The following is a 20,500-nucleotide window of genomic DNA, read 5'->3' on the forward strand; positions in this document are numbered from 1 at the left end:
TGGTCCCTGCTGTGTCCCCTGTGATGGGTGATGGGGACTTGGTCCCTCAGCCTCAGCTCCTGGTGCATCCTCTGGCCCTCCAGTGGAGATTGCATTTGTTAACCAGGTTCCTCATTTTTCTCAGACAGATGGTCAGTCTGATAAGAGCCCACTCCCCACATGAAGAAGCAGAACTCGACAGAGCATTTTATATGGTCTAAGGAAAAGTGTGAAACTGGGCCCACAGGGGGTTGGTAGGAAAACAGGTGCCCAGGACAGCGGGCAGCAGGGCAAATGGAGAGGCGGCCCAAGGAGGGCTAAGGCCAACGGGCAGTCCTGGCTCTGCAGGTTCAGAACCTGGACCCGCGGCCCAGGAGGCTGCCTGGTGCCCCAGCGGGGAGGGCACAGCCCTCCATCCTGGCCTGAGGATGGAGGCCTGCTGTCCTCAGGCACAGGGACATGATGGACAGGGCCACAGGGAGGAGGCAGGAAGAGGTGGAGGGATGAGGACCTGTGCAGGGCTCAGGCTGTCCAGCTCCACACAGCCATGAGGCCCCGGGCAGGGCACCAGGCACCCTGGACTCTGGGTGCTCAGTACAGGTGCCAAGCATCCTGCAGTGGTGACGGGCCCTGGGGAGGGGTGTGAGCCTCAGGTGACACCTCTGTGCCCAGGCTTCCCTCCAAGGGAGACGAGGCCCTGAGGCTGCTGTCCAGTGGCTGGAGGGTGCCCCAGCAGCCCAGGGTGGCCAAGCTCCTCCCACACACAACACCCCAGCACTCAGTGCTCCCGGAACCCACTCCCGCTCCAGGGGCCCCGACGCTGGCAGGACATTAACGAGCTGGACAGCCTCCCAGGTAAACAAGCATCCCCAATGACGGCCAGGAGCCGGCCCAGCAACCCGGAAGGAGAGGCTGTGGGCTGGGGACCAGAGGGACCGGGCAGGTATAAAAGCCAGAGCCCAGAGCTCCCCACACACACCCACACACTCACCCACACACCCTCCTCCAGCACACCCACCATGGCCGCCTCCACCATGTCCATCTGCTCCAGCTCTTGCCCCGAGTCCTCCTGGCAGGTGGACGACTGCCCAGAGAGCTGCTGCGAGCCCCCCTGCTGCGCCCCCAGCTGCTGCCAGCCCAGCTGCTGCGCCCCAGCCCCCCGCCTGTCCCTCCTCTGCACCCCAGTGAGCTGTGTGTCCAGACCCTGCTGCCAATCAGTCTGCACCGGCTCCTGCACCCCCTCCTGCTGCCAGCAGTCTAACTGCCAGTCTGATTGCTCCAGCTGCTCCCCCTGCCAGCCATCTTGCTGTGTGTCCCTCTGCTGCAAGCCCGTGTGCTGCAAGCCCGTGTGCTGTGTGCCCATCTGCTCTGAGGCTTCCTCCTCCTGCTGCCAGCAGTCTAGCTGTGAGCCCTCTTGCTGCTCCTCTTCCCCCTGCCAGCAGTCCTGCTGTGAGCCCTCTTGCTGCTCATCCTCCCCCTGCCAGCCGTCCTGCTGTGTGTCCCTCTGCTGCAAGCCCGTGTGCTGTGTGCCCATCTGCTCTGAGACTTCCTCCTCCTGCTGCCAGCAGTCCTGCTGTGAGCCCTCTTGCTGCTCCTCCTCCCCCTGCCAGCCGTCCTGCGGTGTGTCCCTCTGCTGCAAGCCCGTCTGCTGCAAGCCCGTGTGCTGTGTGCCCATCTGCTCTGGAGCCTCCTCCTCCTGCTGCCAGCAGTCTAGCTGCCAGTCTGACTGCTGCAGCTCCTCCCCCTGCCAGCCGTCCTGCTGCGTGCCCGTCTGCTGCAAGCCCGTCTGCTGCTACAGACCCTCCTCCTGCGTGTCCCTGCTCTGCCGCCCCGTGTGCAGGCCCGCCTGCTGCATGCCCGCCTCCTCCTGCTGTGCCTCCTCCTGCCAGCCCAGCTGCTGCCGCCCGGCCTCCTGCGTGTCCCTGCTCTGCCGCCCCACCTGCTCCCGCCCGGCCTGCTGTGGTGTCTCCTTGGGCCAGAGGTCCTGCTGCTGACAGGCTCAACAGCCTGCTTCTGCAAGCCCCTCTTGTTCTCCTAAGCAGGATTCTTCTCTCAGGAATCCCTGATACTGGGAGCCACCACAACCTCCCCTCTCCTGCTTGGTGGCCATGAGGCTGCTGCCTGAAGGAGTTGCTCCCTCCCTCCCTGGGGAGAGAGCACCCTCAAGTCCCTCTACCCGTAGATGGCACTCCAGAGCCTCTTGTCAGCATTGCTCTCTTGCGTCCACGGTGACCAAGGTCAAAGCCTGAATCAATAAAGCCTTTCTCTAGGAAACATGGCCTCTGTGCATTTCTGTCTCTCCTGAGCCCGGTGCCTGCTCCACGTCTGGGCTGTGGGCCCACTGTCCTCTACGAGCTGCGCAGCTCTCAAACTCAGATTCACAGCACTTTAGAGACAAAGATCTGGAAGCAGAAGTACCGTGCCCACTTCCTTCCTCTGCCCCGGCGGCCACTAACAGGGTCACAGATGAGCTGCGAGAAGCAGGATGTCGGCAGGCTGGGGACCTGAGAGGGCTGGGCAGTGCCCCGGGCCTCCAGAGGTGACCAGGACAGCAGCCAGGGAGGGAGGCACCTGCCTAGGGAGTGCCTACAGACTGCCCCCCACAGAAGTGTGAAGAATTCCTGCTCAGAAACTTCCAGAGGGCCCAGGGGCCACCTGGACTCCATTCATCCACGTGAGGTCCAGGCCTGGCTGAGGAGGCACAAACCCTCAGGAAGGCAACAGGTGGGGGTAGGAGGGATTGGGGCGAGGCCGTGGTCTCAGTGGACCTGTAGCCTGGAGAGCCAGGGGGGGCAACAGTCAGACTAGCCAGGTCAGCAGGGGGACCCCATTTGGCCCCTGTGACACAGATGGGAGGAGTCCTGGGAACCAGGGAAGAGTGGAGTCGGGTGGATGGGACCAGGAACAGAGGCCCCCGGGACAGGGTTCTGCAAGGTGCTCCCCAGCTGAGCTCACCCCCAGGAAGAGGGGCAGCAAACCCTAAGAGGTCCCCCGCAAAGTGGCTGAATTGGAGGTGCCTGGCTGCTCTCCAGGGTCCATTGCTGTGTGAACTCACACTGGGTCTGCACACCTAAATCAATGTATTTTTCTCATCGATCTTATTTAATCTAACTATAGAGGTTTTACACTCTGTTCAGAGGCCAAGTTTTCAAGGGTTAGCTCTCAAATACATTGGAAAATCTCCTGTTACAAAATCCTAAAAAGGACATAGTCGTGGTGATGTTGGGAATAAATCTGATAGCCATTGAGGGCAATGGCCAGCCAAACCTCTGATTTCGGCGCCCACCATGATCGTCAGACCTACACCTGACGTTTCCAGGTGTACAGCCTCTGTGTTTCAGTCACCAAGCAAAAGTCTGGGGGACTCTACTTCAGTCTAACAGGTGAGATCCATAGAGGCTTCATAACCATCTGTAGTGTCGCCTCCCACCTGGGGAGGTCACCTGCAAACAGCCACAGAGCCTCATTCCTGTCTGTGCATGTGGACCCCAGGGGGTGGCGCTGAGTCTGCATGTGTGCTGCACCCACAGGTCAGGTGCATGGCGTCAAAATTGCAGGTAGATAAAGGAGCTCTCATAAATCAAAGTTTAAATGAAAAATGGATCCAAATACCTTTAGTTCATGTGACTTTAAAAAAAAAGTTCAAGTTAGGTTATCAGATGAGAGTAAAGTTGTCTTTAAAATTACTAACTCACAAGGTTTTCTAGGGGTCAGACAATTAACAGAGTGTTGCTTTCTATAAAACGTCTAGAAGGTAATACCCAGAGCTTCTAGGATTTTTCTTCAACAGGAACGAGATGCTAGTACTGTTGATTACACTTGTCTGAGATCCTGGTTTGTTTGGTTGGGGTTTTTTATATTTATTTTTTTAGTTGTAGTTGGACGCAATACCTTTATTTTATTTATTTATTTTTATGTGAAGCTGAGGATCGTACCCTGGGCCTCACACATGCCAGGCGAGTGCTCTACCACTGAGCCACAGCCCAGCCCAACATCCTGGTTTTTACAGTTAAAAAATGATTAAATTAGATTTGCTATGAATGGTATCAATCTTCATAAACGTCTGTTTAAAAAATCTGATTAACTTACAAAGTACTAAAGCATCAACTGCTAAATATAAAATCAAACTTTTGACTTCTTAAATTCCATAAGGTAATATATTTAAACATTAAATGTGTTTTCATAAATTGGCAAATGGAAAAAAATTGAGATTGCTTTGTTTCTGTGTCTTCACTAAAAACAAGGTTACTAAGAGTTATAATTCTATCAGATGTACTTCTATTTTTTTTTTTAAGTCTGGTTCTTCATAGTCTTGGTCATAGTCACCCGAACAGATTTTAAATGTTGTAGTCAATCAATCACAGTTCTATAGCTGTGTTAACAAGCAAACCTCAGAATTTTTTTTTAAAGATAGATAGAGAGAGAGAATTTTAATATTTATTTTTTAGTTTTCGCAGACACAACATCTTTGTTTGTATGTGGTGCTGAGGATCGAACCCGGGCCGCACACATGCCAGGCGAGCGCGCTACTGCTTGAGCCACATCCCCAGCCCCAGATGTAATTCTATATACAAAGAATACAAGAAATTTCAGTTGAGTTTCAATTAAAGTACTACTAAAACAAAGTATTTTATCTTATGAAAGTGGAGTAATTTGTCTAAATTCAACATTTCATAAGGATTTTTTCAGAATATAAATTTGAATAGGAGTGAAAGGCTAGGAAAGAGATATAAGAAGGTTCTAGGTATGAAAATATATTTAAATATGGAAAGTAAAAGAAAAAAGCTTTCTGGATTAAAAAGAAAAAGTCTTTTGTGTAGTAAGGTAAAAATTGTAGAATTAGTAACTTGAAGAAGGTTTGTAGTAGGGAAATCTCAAAAGCCTTTATGTGTAACTCTCTTGGCTACATGTAATAAGCACAATCAGTTAAAGTCACTTACGGCCTTTTCCTAAGGTCAAATATAAACATACTGATATAAACCAAAGTTTAATCCTCTATAGGTTGAAGTAACAAGAATTTCTTAAAACATGAATCTGCTCTTATCTATAAAGATAATTCCTTATGTCTGTTATGTTTTATTATTTAGAGGAACTAGTCTGAAAGGAATTAGGGTTTGTACAACTCTGGTTAAATAACAAATTTTATTATTTTGTTATTTTAAAGTATTACACTACATTCCAGATTCCAATGTTTTCTTTAAAGGCTAAACTTGATTAATATAAAAACATCAGTATCATTGTGGTGCTGTTACCGGCTTCTTTGTACACTGGATATATTCATATCTTCCAAGTATAGAAGTCTTTAAAATATAAGGTTTAGAAGAACATCTTACCAACCTGGTGTTCTTCAAACTAAAATTTAAAGTCAAAATTGGGGATCATAAAAATTATGTTTCTTGGTTCATACCTATTATAAAAAAACTCAATATGTTTTTACTCTTGTTAATTTCATTTTATATTTTTCTTGTAAACTTTATAACTATTGTCAGATCATGCCTTACAAAAGTACAACTTTCAGTAGAAGAGCCTGAGTTAATTGGAGATAACAGGCATTAGCTACAGGACAGATAGGATGTAAGGCTAACTTCCAGTACTAATGCTGACCCCAATTAAATAGAAGGGGTAAATGACTTAAAATCACAGACATTAAAGTTAAAACCCAGTGCTTTTACTTTGAGACTGATGAAACTGCTTGCTGGATGTTTAAGACCAAAATTTGGAGACTAAATTTAAGGAAGTTAAAGGTCCAAGAAAGAAAATAGCCAATACTTGGCTCCTGCCCCCTGAGGTCAGCTCAGACCCAGGAACAAGGGGACTTCTCCAAGGGCTTTGTGACTCTGGGCCACATGACCTCCCAAACAGGGGGATCAATGAGACCCTGGAGGACAGAAAGCTGACCAGTGCCCATGCTGCAAAAGAAGGAGCATTGGGGAAGGAGATGTCCCTGCTACTTCCAAGAAAATCCACGTGGTCAACGAGACCCAGACCCATCCTGGAAGCTGGCATTAAAGGAACAAAGAGGCTTCTCTCAAGTTCCCAAGAGTGACCCCTGAGGAAACTCAGCTGAGTCTTAATAATAGATAGGAACAATGTCAATTTGAGCAACTTGATCTTAAACACCTAGCAAAGCAGTTATAACCAAAACAGAGCCATGCCTGAGCATTTAAAAGAAAACACAACAGTTCTTTTAGTGTAACTTAAGATGTACACTTGTGTCAGCCACAGCAAGAGTAAGTAAGATGGAGGCTACAAAAGAGGGAGTCTTAGGACTGCCCCTACTGGCAATGTAAAAGATTTGCATTCCCAAATAGAGGCCATGTCCTCACTGGCCCTATTATGGGACCAACTTCTTAGCTCCTGGTGAAAGATTAGTGGTTTCCATCGTCTTCCTGATATTCACTGACATATTCCAGATGCTGCAACATTTATTTTGTATTAATCTTGTTCCAGTACTCATGTATTTTTGTTTCTTTTCTCTCATAGAAGCACCCACACCCAGATCACTTTACAACCTATTCTTTCCAAACCACAGACCCCTCAACTAACCCAAAACATTCCTAAAGGGAAACCCAAACTGCTTGGCCACATTGCTCCCTCTCAGTCTAAAGCAGCCAGAGCGGTCATCGCCCATTTCCCCTACGAGCAGCAAAGATTCCCTTAATTAGAGGGGGGAATGAGACAGGGCAAAGGACAAGTAGCTGGTTATCAAAAGAAAAGGAAATGGGCAATAGCACTCCCCATCACCAATGCTGTGGCTCAAAATACTTCAAGAGCCCTCTGAGATCAGGGAGCTATTAATAATAAACTTGAAGCTAAGCTGAATGCCTTAGAGGCATTGTAGTGGGCCTAGGTGATCAGATGCAAAGTTTTAAGGTCAGGCAACACTTACTATGCCATGTCACTCTCTGTTTGTTTGTGTAACACCTGTTCCACACAATAGCTGCCAATGGGATTGGGGGAAGAGGCATCTATTAGGAATTTGGAATTATAACAATGTGAGTTGAGATTTCTGCAACTGCACCATCCCATCCAAGCCAAGCAGGAAATCCAGACCCATGTTATTTCCTTCCAGTTTTGCAGAAAAGCTCTGGGATGCCTAAATGGTTTTAGTCCTTGGAAAATGTTTAAAAATACTGTATGGTATCTCTTAAGACTTATTTCCTTGCTCTCAATTCCATGCTTTTTTTCTCACAGTGAACTGCCAGCTTGTCCAATTCCAGTTCCAACACCTCCAAGTAGACATACATCGTTACAATAATAATTAAAAGTGGGGTGATGTGGGGAGTGGATGAGCTGCAGTCATCAGCTGATCTGTGGTGTTCACAAAGCCACACCTGGGAAACCCTCCTTGCCAAAGGCAGGATGTGTGAAAAGCCTCCACCCTTGGCTCTGAAGCCAACAGTTATCAGATGTTCCAGTTCAGTGGGTTTCTGGGTACAGCAGGACGGCCACAGACGTCCCAACACCACAACTTCTTAGTGCACAAACATGTCTCTGGATAACTCACAGGCTCTGAACCATTAGCAGATCATCTGTAGTTTTACCTCCTGATAATGTGACCCCATATAATAAACTTGTGAAGCTAGTTCTGGGTCCCTGTTCCTCTGTCAGAGTGCAGTGTCCCTCCTGTCCCCAGCTTCACTTAAAAACATCTCATGTTTTTCTTCATCAGCGTCTTTCCTCACTTCCTGTCACCCTCCCTGAGACCCTCTGTTGCTGCTGCACAGGTCACAACAGACTCCAGTGACACGAAACTTGCAGGGAGTTGGAGACACAGTCCAGCTGATGGACAGAGTGCCACCGCTGTGGCCTCCCATCCCAGGGGCACCTGATGGGACACCAGTGACAGCTATGGGTGGGTGCAGCCCCTCAACAATGGCGCGTGTCCAGCAGCCCTGTGCTGACCAGCAGCTGACCATGCTTGCATGTCCTCAGGGCCACACCAGCCCACTTGGAAGAGGAGGTGAGGGTTGGAGAGGAGGGCAGGCTTCCTTGCACTCAACCACGCAAGGCAGTGTGTTCAGAGGTCACAGTTCTCAGTGCCGGGACCCCCAGACCCAGTGAGGGAGATGCATGTCCCCACGACCCTCATCACAGAACAGGGACAGTCTCTACCTTCAAAGGCTTCCTCCAAACAGGAGGCAATGACAGAGCCACACTTTGCTGCCTGGGGGCCAGAGCCAAGAGCCCTGGGTTGTCTGGGGGACAGCCAGGATGTGATGGGAGGTCTCCCCACTGGGGCACACCTGGCAGAAGCTGTCACACATCCCCCACCTGGAGGCTGCCCAGGTACACACAGGTGAGCTGTTCTGGTCAGTAAGAATTCACATGAGCAAGGTGCCCTAGGGATCCCTCCTGCACGTCACACCCTCGTCACACAGGGCATCACAACAGTAGGACTGGCCAGTGGGAGTCTGCAGAGGGACGCGCTGGCTGCCACCCTCCTGAGGACTCCTTGGTTCCCAAGCAGCTCCCTGGGAGACCCGGGTGAGCCATGGCCTCCTTCCCAGGCACAAACATGCCCCCTCCAGGCAGAGGCTGGGCACACACACAGCAGCACAGAGAGTCACACAGGGGCTGGCCAGCAGGAGGAGGGGACCCAGCACAGGGAGGCAGGACAGGCTGGGGGCAGCCCAAGGAGCAGCTGGTGTGGCCCAACGAGGCCGATGCCCTGTCCCTGGCATGGCCTCCTGCTCTGCCCACTCTGCTGACCTCCCTCTGGTCCCTCAGCCCAGGAAGCCCTTTCTCAGTTGCAGGCGCCCGAGGCGAGCTGGCTGTGTGCTTTCTGAACTCGGAGGCCAGTCAGCTGGAGGCCGACTGTGGAGGCCAGGGGATGCCACCTTGTGGGTTCCCAAGGTCCCCCACTGCAGATGCCCTGTCTGGTGTCCCCACAGCACCGCCCGCTCCTCATCCCAGGGCCCCACTCAGATCTGAAGCCCCCTCACCCACGTGGTGCTCCCCACCAGAGCCGGGCTTCGTGGAGTGAGGACAGGCTGGAAGGAGCCCCGCCGTGACCACACCCCATGGAGCAGTCTCATGGCCATGACCCGTGGGGGGGCAGCCCGTGTGCACAGACAGGCAGGTGGGAGTCCAGCAGGCTGCACTGTGTGGGATCCACGCCACCGCGGGCACAGGAGCAGCAGGTGGACGCTGCTCCAGATCCACCATCTCTCCAGGGTGCACATTAAAGTGGGCTTTAGGGGCTCACAAAGTGACAGTCCCAAAGTCCCAAATCAGCAGGGACAGACAGGGACGATGGTGGAAAGGTGAAAACATCAGCTTAATTGGGCCTGGGGGCCGTGTCTTGGGTGTGTGACCACATGGGCCTCAAAATGTCACTGCTGGACCAGTGGCCTCCCACAGCCCGGAGGGGAGCCCAGGAGGAGGGGGCCTGGAGGGGCTGTGCCAGACCCCCTCACAGCCCATGGTGCCCTCATCCTCGCCCTTCAGTGGAGGCCGGGGCAGAGCCAAGAGCTGGCATGGCTCTGGGCACTGTCCCTGTGGCCACGGCAGCCACGGCGGTGGGCTCCCTGCCTCACGGCCCCAGGACTCCTCCTCCACGTGCTCCGGCCACAGCTGTGTCCTGTGCTGTTCTCCTGCTGGGCTGCACCAGGGAGCCTTCTGTCCTTGTGGGCAGCTGGTAGTGGACAAGGGGGACTTTGTCCAAGAAGACCTGGGACCAGCCAGACCCCACAGTAATGAAAACCCGCGGGGCTGGAGACCACCCTGTCTCTGGGAGGCCAAAGCTGTAGCCAGGACTCAAAGCTGGCGCACCAGAGCCAGTCTGTGTCCACGGGGAGGGAGTGACCCTGGAGGCCGGAGGAGAAGCCACAGTGGCCACGGGTCGTGCCCTTCCACAGGCTCTTCTGCTGCTGGCCACAGCACCACCACGGGAACCCAGTGTGACCACAGAGACGGACTCGTACTGAGCGTGAGAAGGCCCCTCAGTGGGCCACCTGTCGAGGACGGGAACTGTGTCTGTGCCACCTGAGCCACCGGAGCCACCGCCTTGCAACCTCCTCCCTCCGGCTCCTGCGTCCACCTCTCATCGGCCTGGAGCGCGTCCCCCTGCATGTCCCCCTGCAGCTCTGTGTAGAGGGTCACCTGCTTCTGTTGTTTGGAGGCGTGCTCCTGGCTCCCGGGTGCTGGGTTTCAGACTCCCACGGCCCTTCCCGTCCCCTGCATTGATGATGCCGGCCTGCGCCCTCCTCTCTGCAGGGGCCAGTGGCCTTCACATCCTGCTGCCCCCGGCCTTCACCTTCTCTGAATCCGCGCTCCAGTGCGCGCTTCGCTGGGGCTTTCTCTGCCTGCTGGGGTCCCTTGAGACTCTGGAGCCGTAACTGGCTTTGTCCACTGTGGGAATCTTGTGTCATCTCCACACCTGTTTATGGCTGGTCGGTCCCCCCCTTCCCCTCTGCCTGTGTGGGACGGTGTGAGGCATCGCCAGGTGCTTCTCACTTCTCCTACCTCTTCCTCCCTCTTCTCAGGGTTGATGACCTGCCGAGGGACCTCGGCCTTGCTGACTCTGTCCCACCAGGCGTCTCCCGGCTCCCAGCCCAGTCCCCAGTGTGGGGCTATCAGGCCTGGTCCTTGGTCTACACAGGCTGAACCCTCCACCTGCCCCACACTCGGCACCCGGGGAGCCCCACCTCCCTGCAGCTTGGCCCCAAGGCCACCTCTAACTGCTCTTTAGAAACAACCTCCCTGAGCCCCAGAGCTCCAGGAAGGGGCCATTAGTCACGGGGCCCAGCAGAGCAGCCACAGCTACAGCAGCCACGTGAGCGTGGCCCAGGCAGAGGAAGCAAGCCAGGAAGACCCGGCCGAGCTTCCGTGTTGCCCGGACGCCCGGCCGGCATATAAGGGCTGCCAGGGGAGGAGGCGCCAGACCTCACCACCTCCTCCCCAGCACCAGCCAGCCTCAGCCACCATGTGCCACACCAGCTGCTCCTCAGGCTGCCAGCCGGCCTGCTGCCTGCCCAGCCCCTGCCAGGCGACCTGCTGCGTGCCCGTGAGCTGCAGGCCCACTGTGTGTGTGCCCGTGAGGTGCCAGGCGACCTGCTGCGTGCCCGTGAGCTGCAGGCCCACTGTGTGTGTGCCCGTGAGGTGCCAGGTGGCCTGCTGTGCGCCCGTGAGCTGCAGGCCCATCGTGTGTGTGGCCCCCTCCTGCCAGTCCTCCGGGTGCCTTCCCGTGAGCTGCCGTCCTTCCGTGTGTGTGGCCCCCTGCTGCCAGTCCTCCGGGTGCTGCCAGCCCCCCTGCCCCACCCTCCTCTGCAGACCCGTCTCCTGTAGCACCCCCGCCTGCTGCTGACCACACGCCACAGACCAGCGGCTCCCAGGGCAGGCGGCCACCCCTGCACCCTGCCAGCACTGGGGACGGTGGAAAGCACGGCCAGTGGCCCCTCTGCACTGGGGGAGAGGGCGGGAGGACGGTGCTGATGCCCCTGCCCTGCCTGTCCCCCGGGCAGTCCTGCTCCCAGGGGCCTTCTCTAAGCCCACGTGAGCTAATAAACCAGCCTCCCTGCTGCCCCCTGTCTCCGTGTATTTCCAAAGGTGCAGAACAAGGGAAGGGCAGTGGCCACTCCCCAAAGAGCCTTCGTCCCATTGGCTGAGCTGACGAGGAGGGTCCCTGGTGGGGGAGAGACCTGAATCTGTGTCCCACCCCCTTCCTGGGGCTCACTGAGGGTGGGGGACGGTGGAAAACACCCTGTCCCCTGAGGGGTGGGTGGGAAACAGGCCTAAAGGACCCTCCAACAGAGGGCAAGCCACCTCCTCTGCCCAGGAAACCAAAGCAGGGCAGGGCGGCTCTCTGGAGGAGGGGCAGGAAGTCTGAGAAGGCTTCTCACTGGGGATCGGGCTACTGTCCCGTGCGGGGCAACCCTGCCGTCCCCAGTTGTGTTTTGTAAAATCATTCATTCAAAGTTGCCCTGGGCCAGCCCAGACCCAAGGCAGTGGGCATCGGGCAACCCCGCAGTTAGGCAAGTGGGGTGGCACCTCCTCAGAGAGACAGATCGTCCTGGCCAGATGCTGGCACAAAATCTGTAAAAACAAGCTCCAGATAAAACCTGCAGCAAAGCCAGGACCACCCCAAAAGTTGCCTTTCGGTCCTTCCCAGGATCTCACTGGGACTGTGACCTGTCACCCCCTCAGTCCGGGTCGGATACCTACGAATGAACATGACATACTAGGGAGTTTGCAACGCGCTGCGATACAAGCGCCAACAAGAACTTTGATGTGGTGCTCACGCGAGACCCTTTGGGAAATTCCCCTAAAATTCCCAATAAAAGCTGGGACACAGGACGGGGGCTGTCGCTCTCCTTCTGAGACCAGCCACACCCTCCCTGAGGGTGCTGGCTTCCTCTCTCCTCTAATGAACCTTGGCTCTTCTTTCCGCACGCACGTCTCACGTCTTGCCTGAAATCTTCTCTTGTGAGAACACGACGGCCCAGGGACACGCGCACCCCAGTAACAATGCTGGGGTCTGATACCCACAAATCATAAGACACAAGTCAGCAAGGGGAAGACCCTCCGAGGTCTAAGACAGAGCAACCAGCAGACGCGGATCATAAACAGCCAGGACGACGGCCACCCACAGGCACCGGACACTGGGACTAGAGCACTAAGGGGTCGTCTCGTATGAACCGACGAAGGTCCAGCAGCGAGGGGGATTAGAGTCACGGAGAATCCCTTCAACGGCCCTCACACTCAACGCAGCCAAGTGTGGCTTCGTTGGATTGAAGACTAAAACACAGAGAAGACGGAGGAGGGGGAAACAAGGACAAGATGTCAAGACCTCAGGACAACGGTGAGCCACACTGCCCTGTGTACCATGGCCCCAGAAAGAGGACAGACTTGGGCAGAAGCAGCAGGTGAGGAGCTGACAGCTGGGAACATTCTAGAAACAATGGAACACAAAACCCCACGTCCCAAAGCCCAGAGAGCCCCGGTGATGCCCTCCCAGAGGAGGAGCAGACGCTCTCCAGCCCCAACTGCCAAATCCAAAGAGGAGACAGAGGCAGTCACAGCGGCTTGTGAGAACTGCAAGGGTCCAAGGGCATCTTTAACTGCCGACCTGTGGAGCTGAGGGTGGGGAGACGCACAGGGCAGGCAGCCTGGCCAGGGGCGAGGGAGGGGTGGGGCAGGGCCGGACCAGGGGGGGGGGTCTTCGAGGACACAGGGGGCACCGCGCACCCATGCCCTACGCCGCCTTCCAACAGAGAGACTAACGGGGACACGGGGAGCACCCTCAGTAAGAATGAGGGGCGCGTGGACAGGGAGGAGAGAAGGCGAGGAGGAAAGTCCAGGGACCAAAACTCCCAGGCCAACCCCACGACTCCTGCTCCAGGCCCTTCTAGTCGGAAGGAGCTTGCTGCCGTTTGCGGTCTCCGCGTCCCGTTGTAGGTTTCTGCTGAGAAGAGACAATGAACCTAACACCCTGGGCAGGAAGCAAACCGTGTTTCCAAAGTGAAAGTGGAATGAGGACCTTTCATGGAAACCCCGAGAGCCCGCTCACAGGAGTCGGTGCAGGGTGTCCGAGAGCCCCTCCAGGCCAAGGGCCGGACAGCGGAGGAAAACACGGCTCCAGAGAGCGCTTTAAAGGGAAGATGGAGCACTCGCCTGGCACGCGCGAGGCCCTGGGTTCCATCCTCAGCACCACAGAAAACTAAAGACATCGTGTCACCTACAACTAAGAAGCCGATATTAAAAAAGAGAAAGTGGATGTACAAGGACGACAAGATAGCCCGCCCCCCCAGAGCAAAAACAGTGATGTGTGGCGGGATTATCATGGTTTAAACCACAATGGTCACCCTCGGACAGCAGGAGGCAAGAGGAGGTGACCTCGTCAGGTCCCCAAGCTCAGTGCTGTTGAGGTGTGTCGTAGACTCGAGGCCAAAGGAGCCTGCGAAGGCCTCTGGCCAACCAGCCCCACAGAGACGGAACGGGGTGCTGGAGAGACAGAGCCCCAAAGAGGCACGGAGGGAAACAGAGAAAGGAGGCGGGTGGAGTGTGTTCACCCCTAAAGTACCCAGGTGGCCTGTTCATGTAAACCCACCAACAAGCACCTCCAAAGCAAAAGGTCTGACACCGAAATCAAGAGACAGATTCTCATATGGGATAAAAACCAGAGTCCAACAGTATGCTGTCTACCTCCCAGAAACCCAGCTCAAATGGACTCAGACAGACGGAGAGGACTCAGATGGAAAGTGCGCCCACGGAACACGGAGGAGGTATCGCAGGGCTAGAGGGGAGAATGCAAGACCGTACAGGGGTCCACTCAAGAACTGCACCCTGAACACGTCAGCACCTCACAGCCAGCTCCACACCAACAGTTCCAACTGATGGACAGAGAGGAGAAACAGAAATCGCGTTGACCACTGGACTTCAGCTGCAGCAGGACAGACAGACAGACAGCTCAGGACAGCCGGGAAGGCCTGAGCTCTACCCAGGCAAACAGCCCCGACCGAGCACACCCCACAGTGAGAGATGGCGGGCACCTGCCCCAGAAAGCCGTGACCCGCACCTGGGCTAAAGCTCCCTCCCTGACAGTGCTCCCTATCTCCCTGGGGACCGTGGAGCCGTTGACCCTGACAGCAGAAGGACTCCACGCTCCTGCCGACACACTCGCGTCCCAGTGACCCAGGGTCCGGGCCACTTCCTCTCAGCTGTGCCAAGGCCCGACAGAGCAACTGCAGAGCAGGAAAGTCCCCTTGGAGGCTTCGGATTCCGAGGTCTCAGCCCGAGGAAGGCCAGGTCCATACCCGGGCTCAAGGCGATGTGAGCATCGTGGTGGCAGAGTGTGGCAGAGGGAAGGAGCTCACCTGGTGACCAGGAAGCAGAGATACAAATGGAGACCCCTAAGCCACACCTGCCTCCAGCCGCCACTCAGTAGCCCCTACCAGGGGACGAATTCCCGGGCTGGGTTAAGGCGCTCCTAACCCAGCCCTTTGCTCTCCGAACTTCTCGCATTATCTCACACCTGAGCTTCTGGGGGACCCCACATCCAAACCACGATATTCCCCGAGTCCCGTCATCTGCATTTTATGTGACGCTGCAAGCCACAGCAGCGCAGGCAGGTGTGCAGTCCAAGCGAGAGAGACGCCTGCAGAAGTGTTCAGGACTTTATTAAGACGTGGCAGCTTGAGGGGACAGGGTGACAGAGTGTCGTCCAGCTCAAGGCCACGGGCTCCCGGCCAGCCCACCCACGCTGCAGGAGCCCCCGGGGTCTAGCTGGGAAGCGGGCTCGCCAGCCTCGGTCTCGGTCGAGTCTGTCCTCTGACGTTGGGGGCAGGCCTCCCGTGCCCTCGGAGCGCAGCCCACCGCCCGCTCAGGGCTCCAGCGAGCCACTGTGCGCCTGCCACACCACCCCGCCCCTGGGCTGGGCTCCGCGGCCTCCTACCGGCCTCCTACCGGCCTCCTCGCCAGCCTTCTCCCGCAGCCGCTGTGCTGTGCAGCCCGGAGGGAGCTGCAGTCGCGGGAGAGGCCCCTGCTCTGCGTGGCCAGACCTGGTGAGCATGTCCCCACAGAGGCTGCGGCCACACTGCGCCAGGCCAGGCTTTCTCAGAAGCTCTCCGCCTCTCCCGCCCCTTCCCTGGTCCTGCCCGCTCCCCAACCTGGAGTCCGAGTGCCGCCCGTCTGCACAAGCACACGCGTGACGTGAAGGTGCCGGGCAGGTGTGGGGGACAGACAGTAGACACCAAGCCCTGCTGCACCTCAGTGTTCCCAGAGCCTAGAAGGGGACAGTGAGCACGTCCAGTAGGTGCTGTCCTGAAGACGGGGCAGGTTGGTGCCCTCCTGGACAGCTGCTCTCGGCCACGCTGCATGCCTGGCAGCTGGGCCAGTGACGTCTGCCTCAGCAGCCTGACCTGCAGGACCCCTCCCCGGTGCCCAGTGTGAGAGCACTGGCCGGGCTAGTCCTCATCCAGCCGGCCACCACCAGACAAAGCGCTGGGGGAGGTCTTCTGGTGAGAAACAGCAGTGCTACTGGTCCAGCCACGCCCCTGGAGGGACGGTGAGCATTCCCTCTGAGCAGCCGCTGTGGTCACCTGGCAACCTAGCCCACTGCACCACAGCCCTGGGCTGTGGACGCTGGGGTGCAGGACAGTGGGAAGCAGGCGTGTGCCAGGGTGGTGCATGACACTGCGTGTCACGCGTGCTCACACAGAGTGGTTCTGTGCGCGGGCGATGCAGCCGCGTGTGCCCTCAGGCTGACCGTCGCCTCTGACTCAGGTTCATCCAAAGCCCCCATGTAGACAACCCGACAGGACCCAGGCCACCGGGCAATGACGAAACTCCAACCTCACCACAGGCCTCTAGGGCATAAATGAAAAGGTGGAGCCCGGGGCGGCCAGCGTGGAGCCCAGGAAGTCAGGTCCCAGGCTGACCCTGGAGCACCAGAACTTGGAACCAGCTCCTGAGGAAGCTGCCCGTCTCCCGGGAAATGTAACCTAATGGTCACCTGAGAACCACGGGGCAAGAGGGAGGAAGCTCACCCACAAAGCAGAGGACTCGCTCCAGCACCCTGCGGAGAAGAGCTTACTCCAGAGACCCACGTCCTCAAAGGCCCTCGACTCAAAAGCTCACACTCCAGGCCAACAGAGAAGCGTGAGTCCACTGTAGTTCTTTTTTTAATTTATTTTCAGTTTTAGGTGGACATGACATCTTTATCTTATTTTTACGTGGTGCTGAGGATGGAACCCAGCGCCCCACGCATGCCAGGCGAGCGCGCCACCACTTGAGCCACCTCCCCAGCCCCCAGCTGTAGTTTTGGGGGACAGAATAACGAGTAAGAACTGCCGCCTGGTGCCCCGAGACGTTGCTGGTGAGCTGTTGGCGCGTCTGGTTTCTGTGCTGGGACCTGGCGCGCTCCTGCTTATGCTGTGACAGTGTTCCTTGATCAACCCAAACCGGATGTGGACAGCGGTGGGGGGCCAATCGCAGCTGGTCCAGCCCTGAGAACCTGAGGCACAGACAGACGGGGCCGACCTGGGGAACCAGGACGTCCCTGAGGGGAGGCGCCAGGCCTCAGGCCTCCAGGCCGCGCCCAGCGGCGGGAAGGAACTCTGCTGGGAAGCAGGCCGCAGGCCAGAGGCTCGTCCCCAACCCGCGCCACCTGGACACTGGGCCTCAGGCCGTTTCCCCACCCAGGGCTCCCCATCAACCATGTGAAGAGAGGTCACCAGGATAGATGGCCAGGCCAACTCAGAGGAAGGACAGAGCTACAGCCGTGAACGGGAAGCTGGTTTATTAGCTCACGTGGGCTTAGAGAAGGCCCCTGGGAGCAGGACTGCCCGGGGGACAGGCAGGGCAGGGGCATCAGCACCGTCCTCCCGCCCTCTCCCCCAGTGCAGAGGGGCCACTGGCCGTGCTTTCCACCGTCCCCAGTGCTGGCAGGGTGCAGGGGTGGCCGCCTGCCCTGGGAGCCGCTGGTCTGTGGCGTGTGGTCAGCAGCAGGCGGGGGTGCTACAGGAGACGGGTCTGCAGAGGAGGGTGGGGCAGGGGGGCTGGCAGCACCCCGAGGACTGGCAGCAGGGGGCCACACACACGGAAGGACGGCAGCTCATGGGAAGGCACCCAGAGGACTGGCAGGAGGGGGCCACACACACGATGGGCCTGCAGCTCACGGGCGCACAGCAGGCCACCTGGCACCTCACGGGCACACACACAGTGGGCCTGCAGCTCACGGGCACGCAGCAGGTCGCCTGGCAGGGGCTGGGCAGGCAGCAGGCCGGCTGGCAGCCTGAGGAGCAGCTGGTGTGGCACATGGTGGCTGAGGCTGGCTGGTGCTGGGGAGGAGGTGGTGAGGTCTGGCGCCTCCTCCCCTGGCAGCCCTTATATGCCGGCCGGGCGTCCGGGCAACACGGAAGCTCGGCCGGGTCTTCCTGGCTTGCTTCCTCTGCCTGGGCCACGCTCACGTGGCTGCTGTAGCTGTGGCTGCTCTGCTGGGCCCCGTGACTAATGGCCCCTTCCTGGAGCTCTGCACACTGGGAACTGCCCGGGGCCTCGCTGGCTCTGGCTGGCTCCACCAGTTTCCTGAGTTGCTTTTGTGAGATTCCCAGAGCCCAGGGAGGGGCCAGAGAGCAGTGGACAGGAAGATAGGCATGGAGACCATCCTGGGCCAGGAGGGAAAGGGTGGGTGGTGGACGTGGCGGTGCCCCTGTGCCCATCAGGGAAGCCTACGGTTGGGAGCCAGGATGGGACACCCACACCTCCTAAGGGGCAGATCCAGAAAAGCAGGCGGCCCCAGGTAGACGGAGGCCCACAGGCCAGGGCAGGTTGGGCCTGTGGACCTGAGCCATGAGCTCCGGGAGGGCCAGGACCATGTGGGAGCCCACAGTGTCCACCCCAGCTGGACTGAGGTGGTGGGAGACGCTCTGAGCACAGCGGCGGGTCTTTGCAGCCCCCGTGTGGGCCGGGCAGACAGGGGGACGGGGCCTCCCATCGGGTCATCTCTCCTGTCCTCTGATGGCTCTGTCCTTGTAGAGCCGAGGGAAGGAGGGACACAGCAGGTGGGCAGCTGTGCCCTGCCCGGGCTCTCCCCTGGGCCGTGCACACTGCCCAGGCCGCCTCCTGCGTCGTCCTCCCTCCACTCCAGTCCCTGGGTCACCTTCTCCTCCCCCAACAGCGAGCAGACCTTGGAACATGGCGCAGAGCTGGCGCCTCCGAAGCGCTTGGGGGAGACCCTCGGGGGGACGCAGGGTGGGCTCGCAGTGGCCCCCTGAGGCCGTTTCCCAGGCCTGCACGGCGCGGAGCCCGCAGCCCGCACACAAGCGCACACGCGTGGGCCCGACAGGCGTGTGAGCAGGCTCACTCCCGGCCCCTGCGTGGTCCTCCTGGCAGCTCTGCAGGCCCGCCCTGCCCACTCCTCCCGCAGCACCGGGAGCCCAGCACGAAGACCCTGCCCCATGGTGGAAGGCTTTCCAGGACAGCCGCCATGGACGGAGGTCGCTTCAGCGGCTCTGAAGCCTCACCCTGGCTGACCCCGACCCCCGTCAGCGGGAAGCAGGGGCTCGGCTCCGTGCCTGTCAGCCCCTCTCCACTGGGTCCATATCGAAGCCGAGTGAGGGTCTCCCAGCGCCTCCTCAGCATCTACTGCCCGGACCAGGACCCCCTGGGACAGACAGGAGCTACTCTGGAAGGACACTGGGCACCTAGATGGCCGGCGGCCAGCAGAGCGCTCCACTAACTGTGCCCCAGAGACCAGGCGGGAGACGGCCACCGCGGTGAGCAGCCACAGTAGCGCAGGCCGTGCTCCCAAGGCTGCGGCCACTGTCCCAGCTGCCGTGCCATCAGCAAAAAACGAGCAAAACATGAAAGCCCTGGCCCTCTGCACGGGGCGGGCAGCAGGGGGACAGCAGAAGCCCAGGACCTGAGCAGGGGGGGCCCAGCAATGGAGCAGGCGCACAGGAGCCCAGGAGACGCCTGGAACCTGTGGAGGGGGTGGGCTGCAACTGCTGGGGAAGGCCACCAGGAGGAGGTGCAGCAGGGTGGACAGTGGACGCCCACAGCATCCAGTGCAGCCACACTCCTGGCCCAGGGCCTGGGGAGATCGACCGTCGCCGAGCGAAGCCCAAGGCCACCCACATCAGGACTTCCTTGGAAGCAGGTGGACGTGGAGACCCTGGGGTTAGAGAGCTGAGGACCCCTCCCACACGGCCCACCGCACGCCGTCTCCCGGGCCAGGACCAGCAGTCAGAACCCGGAGGCCGGAGTCGCAGCCTGGGACCCCACGGTTCAGTCCCAATGACCAGACAGGAAAGGCGACCAGGAACGTCGTCCCCAGGGCACTTAGACGGGCACCAGGGAGCGGCAGCTGCCGCAGGGGAGCGGCCAGCGGAGAGCCGCTGCTGCGTGAGCAGGGCCTCGCAGGGAGAGCGAAGCTTATGAAACGGGAATCCCAGAAAAGTCAGCAGCCGACGTGTAACTCCACACGGACGGGCCTCACGGAGCCACATCGTGGAGGGACCCTGAGCTCGAAGATGGCAGCAGCGGTCACCCAGTCAGAACAGGGGACAAGAATTCAGACGGGCAAACAGACTGTGGGTCACTGTCCGTCACAGGCGAGGATGACATGTCTGTGACATGGAGGATCTGAGCGGGGCCCTGGGGCTAGGAGCGGGCGGTGCTGTGGGGACACCAGACGGGGCGTCTGCAGTGGGGGACCTTGGGAACCCACGAGGTGGCATCCCCTGGCCTCCACAGTCGGCCTCCAGCTGACTGGCCTCCGAGTTCAGAAAGCACACAGCCAGCTCGTCGCGGGCGCCTGCAGCTGAGAAAGGGCTTCCTGGGCTGAGGGACCAGAGGGAGGTCAGCAGAGTGGGCAGAGCAGGAGGCCATGCCAGGGACAGGGCGTCGGCCTCGTTGGGCCACACCAGCTGCTCCTTGGGCTGCCCCCAGCCTGTCCTGCCTCCCTATGCTGGGTCCCCTCCTCCTGCTGGCCAGCCCCTGTGTGACTCTCTGTGCCGCCCTGTGTGTGTGCCCAGCCCCTGCCGGGGGCCTGCTGCGTGCCCGGAGCTGCCCACCCTCT

General features: G+C 58.1%; 3 protein-coding genes across 3 annotated transcripts; 2 read left to right on the top strand and 1 right to left on the bottom strand.

The window, feature by feature from the left end:
* The first annotated feature begins 504 nt into the window (after positions 1 to 504).
* On the top strand, positions 505 to 2,248 carry LOC124089059 (keratin-associated protein 10-2-like). The gene has a single exon (XM_058577290.1). It carries the CDS (start codon positions 852 to 854, stop codon positions 1,971 to 1,973), a length of 1,122 nt encoding a protein of 373 aa, XP_058433273.1. The 5' UTR covers positions 505 to 851; the 3' UTR covers positions 1,974 to 2,248.
* Positions 2,249 to 10,879: 8,631 nt separating this feature from the next.
* Positions 10,880 to 12,352, top strand: LOC124089082 (keratin-associated protein 12-2-like). The gene has a single exon (XM_058577304.1). It carries the CDS (start codon positions 10,907 to 10,909, stop codon positions 11,285 to 11,287), a length of 381 nt encoding a protein of 126 aa, XP_058433287.1. The 5' UTR covers positions 10,880 to 10,906; the 3' UTR covers positions 11,288 to 12,352.
* Positions 12,353 to 16,445: 4,093 nt separating this feature from the next.
* On the bottom strand, positions 16,446 to 17,858 carry LOC124089084 (keratin-associated protein 12-3-like). The gene has a single exon (XM_058577305.1). The coding sequence runs from the start codon at positions 17,736 to 17,738 to the stop codon at positions 17,418 to 17,420; it is 321 nt and encodes a 106-aa protein (XP_058433288.1). The 5' UTR covers positions 17,739 to 17,858; the 3' UTR covers positions 16,446 to 17,417.
* Positions 17,859 to 20,500: the final 2,642 nt, after the last annotated feature.

Source organism: Marmota monax, unplaced genomic scaffold, assembly GCF_021218885.2.
Source record: "Marmota monax isolate L192 unplaced genomic scaffold, Marmota_monax_Labrador192_F-V1.1 WCK01_AAM20220418_F8-fsc00125, whole genome shotgun sequence".
NCBI classification, from domain to species: Eukaryota; Metazoa; Chordata; class Mammalia; order Rodentia; family Sciuridae; genus Marmota; species Marmota monax.

Coding starts and splice junctions, on each gene's coding strand:
- LOC124089059 (XM_058577290.1), top strand. CDS start 852: ATGACGGCCAGGAGCCGGCCCAGCAACCCGGAAGGAGAGGCTGTGGGC.
- LOC124089082 (XM_058577304.1), top strand. CDS start 10,907: ATGTGCCACACCAGCTGCTCCTCAGGCTGCCAGCCGGCCTGCTGCCTG.
- LOC124089084 (XM_058577305.1), bottom strand. CDS start 17,738: ATGTGCCACACCAGCTGCTCCTCAGGCTGCCAGCCGGCCTGCTGCCTG.